This window comes from Anas acuta, chromosome 22 (assembly GCF_963932015.1).
Source record: "Anas acuta chromosome 22, bAnaAcu1.1, whole genome shotgun sequence".
Classification (NCBI taxonomy): Eukaryota; Metazoa; Chordata; class Aves; order Anseriformes; family Anatidae; genus Anas; species Anas acuta.
The window spans coordinates 2,345,482-2,352,130 of record NC_089000.1 but is presented as its reverse complement, the minus strand read 5'-3'; the positions used below and the strand labels follow the sequence as shown (position 1 = coordinate 2,352,130).

Below are 6,649 nucleotides of genomic sequence, written 5' to 3'. Positions count from 1 at the left end.
GCTGTCTGCAGAGCGGGGTGAACATTTTCAGTTCCAGAGAAATCACTTTCAGTTCAACTTTTAGCCAAAAAGGTTTTATTAGTTTTACTCACACGCTATGAAAATATTCTGAAAGCAGAAACAATAAACATACATAAAATCAGGTGCCAGTCCCTGCGCGCTGACGCTAGTTTGCTGTTCTCCCTGCGACCATCACTGGCGGTACCGGGAAATCCACATTTTTAAGGCTGGTTTAAGTGTGGTGACATCGTGGCTGCTCAGCTCTCCTGCAAAACAGTCCTCTTCCTGACAGCAAGAGTGGTCATTGTACTGATGTACATACACTGATGTAAGAAAACGTGGCTTTACCTTGCAATATTCAAGCCATGTGGCTAGCTGCACATTTCTCTTTGTAATTATGGCCTTTAACCATCAGAATTTCCAACAGAAACCCATTTTTTCAGCACACACGTGTTGTATTTAACCCAAACCTGCCGAGTTGCCCTCTCAGCCTTTAATGAACCCCCTCTGCAAGAGCCACAGCGGTTTGGTAACAACACAGTCTGCTGGGTGAGCCAAGTCCTCAGTCAAAACCAATTAATACTTTGAACGAGCCAACACCCCCAGAGCAGCACCTGCTAGACTTGGAGACCACCTCGTTTCAGCGTAAATGGAGTATTTTGCATCATCCCATCCTGACAACCACCTGCTCTTAGCTACGGGGTCACAGGAGCTGAATGAGAGAAGAAAAACGAAGGAGGAGACCCTGCTGCTCAGTCAACGCAACCAAAAAGCAGCTATTTGTTCTTAAAGGGGTGACGTGGCCACACTTAAAAGCTGCGCGGAGGTTTTCCATCAGTAGCCGAGCCCTCACAGGCATGTTTTAATACTTGGTAATCATCTGCTAGCCCCAGTGCGTCCTTGCTGTTATTTTCAGGTGGTTTTAGGGTTCGACCTCAGCTACAGCATCTCTTGAGGTGTCGGAGGCTGCCGAGGCTGTCGCTGAAGCTGCTGGAGACGACCACAGGGCAAACCAGTTCTGTTTCTGTCTTCCCAGATACGCCATCCCTGCTGGGAAGTGGCACCTTCCTGAAACAAACGACAAGGACACGGAAGAGGCCTCCTGCTCCGAGAAGAGAACAACCTCCAGAGACGAAAAATCAGCAGTTTCAGAAACCAAAAAGGCCAAAGGCTGGCGGCTGTTGAAGGAACTTGTAATCACACGCATGGAAAAAAAAAAGATCTGTCAATAGGCAGCGGGTACGTACACGCAAGGTGGGATTCCAACACGCAACCTGTAATGTACACGAGGCAGCTCCCAGGGAAGCTTTTGGAACTCAGCAAGCTCCAGAAGATGCTGCGGTGGCTGAGACACGAGGCATCCCGCCCTGAAGTGTGCCTACAGCTCTGCCTCGTGCCGCTCGGCCTGGCGGATGCACAGCACGGACCTGGGGAGGATCCCGCACTCCTGCAGGGTCCGGCTGAGGTCGGGGAAGCTGCGGCGCGGCACCTCCGTGGTCTCGATGCTGCAGCGCTCGTATTTGGCCGCTGTTTTCTGTTCTGCCACGCTCAGCACCGTCTGGAGGCTGTCTGTGGGCTTGAAGCAGTGCTCAAATCTCTGACCGGAGGGGGACCGAACGGCAAGCAGCAGCTGGGGCTCTCTTTGCAGCGCTTCTTCCAAACTTCGGGGTGACAACGAGGGGCTCCCCCGTCTCGTTTGCCCTCCCGGCTTCTCGGGGGGACGCTGAGCACACGAGCTGCCTCCACCAGGGATGTGAATTTCTGCCAGCCCGCTGGCAGATCCTCGTTCCCCAGAAGGAGCTGGGCTTTGCTGAGCACCCTCCTGCCCCCAGCTCGCCTCGTGCTGGCCGCTCGGCTCTGCTGCTGTGTCCTTTCTGCCGATGGAGGGGAGCACCCGGTACTTGTTGAGCGAGGAGGAGCTCCTCAGAGGCACTTGCTGCAGGAGCTTGGGGATCTCCTCCGGTGACACGTGGCTGGGTGGGAACGGCGGGTGCGTGGACGAGGCTCTGGGGCTGCTCCCGAACTCGCGGGGAGCTGCTGGTGACGGTGGCACTCTGCAGGGGAAGGCTCCGGAGTAACTGAAGGCCGACCTCGTGCGTCCCTTGGCAGATTTTGGCCGGGTGACGTGCATGGCGGCGGCGGCTGGCTGAAAGAAAGGGGCTGCGGTGCTCGGAGGGACGTAGCAGTGAGATGGTGCTGAGTTCAGAAGAGCTGCTGTGGCCATTGCTTCCCAGGACACCTGCAGGGAGGGCAGCGGAAGGAAAAGTTACAGGAACTGACCCGAAACCTATAGAATTTAACCTCCCTGTGGCTTTTATGCCGGGTGTCATCCAACAACAGCAAAAATCCGGGGTGTTGTCTGTGTCCTGCGGTGTGCTAACGCCTGGTCACAAATTGCCTCAAGTTTTTGAGGCTGAGGGCATTGGAAAGCTGCACCCTTCCCCTTGCAAAGGAAGTTTGTGATGGAAAGAGCAGAAGATTTGCTGTCGAAACTAGAAACGAAGTGAAAATGGGAGATGAATGAGCTATGCGTGCACCTGGCCCTTTTGCTGCTCCTGGGACGAAAAATTAAGTTCTTGCTCTGGACTTTCTGGTTACGACCGACTGCTTTGGGCATTTAAAAAAAAATCCCTGATGGTCTGATGGCACGCAGGAGGGAGGGAACAAGCTCTGTGGGAACACTGCAGCCGTGGCGGGTTTGTTTGGCCGGTCAGTGCCCTCCCCAGCCAGGGCTCCCACACAGCAGCTCTGACTCTCACCCAGGCAACTGACCGCAGCCTCCTCGCACCCACACGGGGGGGTTTGGTTTACTAAACGCTGACACAAAAGCCCTGAGGCAGTGCAGAGGAATGCCTGAATGCGCTGCAGAGCTTACCACACATCCCCTGTTGTGCTGGCAGCCTAAAGAACAAACCCCCGACCCACCCAACCGACCCAAAGCCACCACGGTGGGATTCTCCTGAGCGAGGCTCTTCGACCCCCTCGGCACTGCATGTGCCAGAGGCTCACCGTGGTGCCAACACGGCACGCGGCACCTTTGGGTGCTGCTGTGAGAGGCTGGGACGGGGAAACCACAGAGCCCATGGGAGGGGAAGGTGGGGGGGGGGGCAAAGCGCTGCAGTCCCACAGCACGGGGAGCAAGCAGTGGGCTCTGAGGGGGGTCAAGCCCCAGCCCCAGGTGTGCAGCCTGGCCTCAAGGTCCCAAATTAGCCCCAAGAGGGCCCTAAAAGGGCCCCAAAAGGCCCCAAGGGGCCATAAAAGTCCCCCAAGAGGCCCTAAAAGACCCCACCAAGAGGCCCGAGGCCCCCAAAAGACCCGAAAAGGGCCCCAAGAGCCCCCCAAAGGGCCCCAATGACCCCAAGAGGTCGCAAAAGGGCTCTAAAAGAACCCAAGGCCCCCAAGAGACCCCCAAAAGGGCCCCCAAAAAGCCCCCCCGGGCCGCCCGCCCCTCACCTGCCGCCCGCCGCCCAACACGGCCGCGTTGCCAAGGCGACCGCCCCACTTCCGGCCGCGCGCCGGGCCCCGCCCCGCTACCACAGAGAGGAGCGGCCGCTCTAGGCAGAGCGCCGCCTCCCGCGGTCCTCCCGGCGCCATGTCCGCGAAACCGCGCTGTTTGAACCCAAAAAGCGGCCCGCGGCTGAGGGCGCGGCGCTGAACCCTCCCTGTTGGTGCTCGGGATCGGGTTTTAACCCCCCTCCTTCTTGGCAGTAGCCTCAGAGCAGTGCGATGCAGCAGCCTCACCTGAGTGAAACCTGGCGAATAAACACCAAACTGCCACAAACACCCTTAAAAAAAAAAAAAAAATAAAAATAAACAAAAACCACCCTAACAGAGCTAAAGCAACACACCGGGGGCTTTTTGGCTGAGAGCTGGCAGAGCCAGGCTGCCAATGGCAGCGGGCAGGTCTCCTTTCAGAAAAGCAAGAAATGGGCAATAAATGAGGGGATAATACACAAACTGCCTTGGGACACGTCACATGGGGCCATGCGGGACAGAAATGGGCACAAAGTGGCCCAAAATGATGGTGTGGGTCTGATACGGGCTTCATTTATCGGGTGTCCCCGTGTCCCTGTGTCTTGGTGTCCCTGTGTCCTGGTGTCCCTGTGTCCCGGTGTCCCCATGTCCTGGTGTCCCAACCATTTCCAAGCCCAGAACCAGGCTCCTCTCTGGGGTGGGACAAGAGGCAGCAGGGACACGGTGGCACGTGCAGGGTCCCTGGGACCCTCAGGAAGCCCCTGTGGTGCCATGCGGGTGCTGGTGCATTAGCAGGGCTTGCAACGAGGGTGCCTCCATCCTCCTCTATTCTGTGATCCTCTGAATACAAAACATGTGACCCTTTTTTCTTTTTTTTATGTCCAAATTTCCTTAGAAGCACGTTTAATTACCAAGGGTGGAGCTGTGCATACACATGCCGATAGCGCCCGCTTGTATGGCTGTTTGCTCTGGGCCCCATGGCTTCTCCGAAGCGATAGCCGCCTTTGTTCCTTATCTCCTCCGGCGCTCGGCCTCCCTTTGCATCATGTCTCGGGCGCGGTGATTCAATGACCTGTGCTCGAAAGGCATCTCAGATGGGGCTTTCATGGCGCTCCCAGCCTGCTTGGCTGATGATCTCATTTCACAGCCCCTTTGCCCGTGCATGGGAAGCCTGAGGGTCTCCTGCGCCCTGATGTCAGGACAGGAAAACCATAAAAAAAAAAAATCAAAAAAAAAAACCACCTCTGCCCTGCCAGATATTCACCTTCTGGGCATAAATCACTTGTGTCCCGTCTCTCCAGCCACCTAACCCCATGGTGGTGATCTTCGTGCCTGCCTGGAGAGCAGAAGCATCGTTTCAGAGGGAGCACTGCGGCCGCCTGGGTTTCGTGTAAGGGGGGAGGACAAGGAGCCTCTGAGCGATGCACGGACCGAGGAGGGGGTGGACCTCTCCCCTCTCCATCTATATAAAGCAAACCCGTGAAGCCTCGGCTCCGCAGGGTAAGGAGGGTGGGATTTTATTGCCTTCTTACTTCAACAGCCCCAGGGAGCTGCTCGCCGCCCGCTGCCTCGGCTCCCTTCTCCACCAAGATGAGGAATCTGCTGCTCGCCCTGCTGCTGGCTTGCGGTGAGTTGGGTGGTGAGGTTGGGATCTCGTCCACCTGGCATGAATATCACCCAAACCCACAGGCTTTGGGCACATTTTGGGGTGTGCAGGTGTTGGCTGAATGTTGCAGTTTCTCCACAATGCCTGGCGTAGGGCTGCTCATGCTGATATTTATTTTAAGAGGCGCTGGGGCCCGTTGTCACCTGCCAAACCCCAGGCTGATGCTGGCGATGTGGCACTGATGGCCAAGGGATGCGAGTGAGACAGGGCCTGTGAGGAGACCACTGTTACCTCCTGCGAGGCCAAATTCGGTCACTGCGAAAAGCAAACAAAATCCAGAGGTGGTTTGGGGGATACTCAGGGTCTCGTGCTGGCACCCCGAGAAGAGTTCACGTGCACGGGAGCAGCACCGTGAGACTCACTGCTCTGCTTGGTGTGCAACACGGTGTGGGTGCTGCACGGGGAACACTGTGCCGGTGTAAGCATGTTCCCCTGTCCCCCTGTCCCCCTGTCCCCCTGTCCCCCTGTCCCCTTGTCCCTCCACAGGGCTACAGCCAGCACGTGGCAGCGTTCTGGAGCTGGAGCGCATGATCAAGGCAGTCACGGGGAAGAGCGCGCTGCTCTCCTACAGCTGGTACGGCTGCTTCTGCGGCATCGGGGGCAGGGGCACCCCGGTGGACGCCACCGACAGGTGAGTGCCCTGCAAAAGCTCCTCGCTGACAGCTCCGAGAGGGGTTTTGGCACCATTCTGGAGTCACTTTGCGCTGCTGCCAAGCCGTTTGCTCCTTCCCTTGCCCGGGCAGGGCTCTGGCACTGACACGGTGTCTCCCACAGCTGCTGCCGTGCCCATGACTGCTGCTACAGGAGGCTGCGAGAGAGCAAGTGCAGCCCCCTGATAACCCCCTACCAGTTTGAGGTCACCGACGGGGACATCACCTGTGGTGAGTATCAGAGGGTGTTTTGCTGCATTCCCCAGCGTGGCAGTGGCCAGCGGGGTTGAGCGGGCAGGGCTGATGCCCTGCAGGGTGCTGGGGCTGCCCACAGACCCCCCCTGCCACCGCAGCATCTCCCACAGCTGACGCCAGCTTTGGGGGCTGGAAAAAACACCGCTGAACTTCGCATTTGTCCCCCGCAGGTAACGAGCAGAGCTGGTGCAAGAGAGAGACCTGCCTGTGCGACAAGGCAGTGGCGTCGTGCTTCGCTGGCGCTCTGCCATCCTACAATCCGTCCTACCGCTTCTACTTCAAGCTGAGATGCCGAGGGAGCAAGCTCCAGTGCTGAAGGGGGTGGGGGGAGCAGCGTGTTTGTGGGTTTTAAGCGGTTTTCCTCATTACGATGGAAAGGAGAGGGTGATTTGGGCACTGAGTGGAGCTGGAGCCCTCTGCTCTGCAAGGCTATGTGGGATGAGGAGGTCCCCCAGCTCCCCAAAAAACACATCGCCGTTTGTTTTCAGTTTCTTCCTCCTCTGATCTAATTTCCCAGAAAAAAACTGTAAAATAAAAATGTGAATAAAAGATACGAGAAGTGCTCTGTGGTGTGTTTCTGTCATACCAGGGAGCAGCAGCAGCA

The 6,649-nt window shown here is 57.1% G+C and overlaps 2 protein-coding genes across 6 annotated transcripts; one reads left to right on the top strand and one right to left on the bottom strand.

The window, feature by feature from the left end:
* Positions 1 to 52: 52 nt before the first annotated feature.
* On the bottom strand, positions 53 to 3,605 carry UBXN10 (UBX domain protein 10). 4 transcript variants are annotated; one of them, XM_068658385.1, is made up of 2 exons: positions 3,454 to 3,605; positions 53 to 2,239 (listed from the first exon to the last, which is right to left on the bottom strand). In XM_068658385.1, the coding sequence occupies exons 1-2, from the start codon at positions 3,592 to 3,594 to the stop codon at positions 1,379 to 1,381; spliced, it is 1,002 nt and encodes a 333-aa protein (XP_068514486.1). In that variant the 5' UTR covers positions 3,595 to 3,605; the 3' UTR covers positions 53 to 1,378. The 4 variants fall into 4 exon arrangements, with proteins under 4 accessions (XP_068514486.1, XP_068514487.1, XP_068514489.1 ...); XM_068658386.1 differs by lacking the exon at positions 3,454 to 3,605 and adding an exon at positions 3,010 to 3,034; XM_068658388.1 differs by lacking the exon at positions 3,454 to 3,605 and adding an exon at positions 2,760 to 2,917.
* A 955-nt stretch (positions 3,606 to 4,560) lies between these two features.
* Positions 4,561 to 6,597, top strand: LOC137843338 (phospholipase A2, membrane associated-like). Of its 2 annotated transcripts, XM_068658468.1 has the most exons (5): positions 4,561 to 4,864; positions 5,015 to 5,101; positions 5,627 to 5,771; positions 5,915 to 6,021; positions 6,216 to 6,597. In XM_068658468.1, the coding sequence occupies exons 2-5, from the start codon at positions 5,065 to 5,067 to the stop codon at positions 6,359 to 6,361; spliced, it is 435 nt and encodes a 144-aa protein (XP_068514569.1). In that variant the 5' UTR covers positions 4,561 to 4,864; positions 5,015 to 5,064; the 3' UTR covers positions 6,362 to 6,597. The 2 variants fall into 2 exon arrangements, with proteins under 2 accessions (XP_068514569.1, XP_068514568.1); XM_068658467.1 differs by lacking the exon at positions 4,561 to 4,864 and having other exon boundaries at positions 4,905 to 5,101; positions 6,216 to 6,595.
* The last annotated feature ends 52 nt before the right edge of the window (positions 6,598 to 6,649 follow it).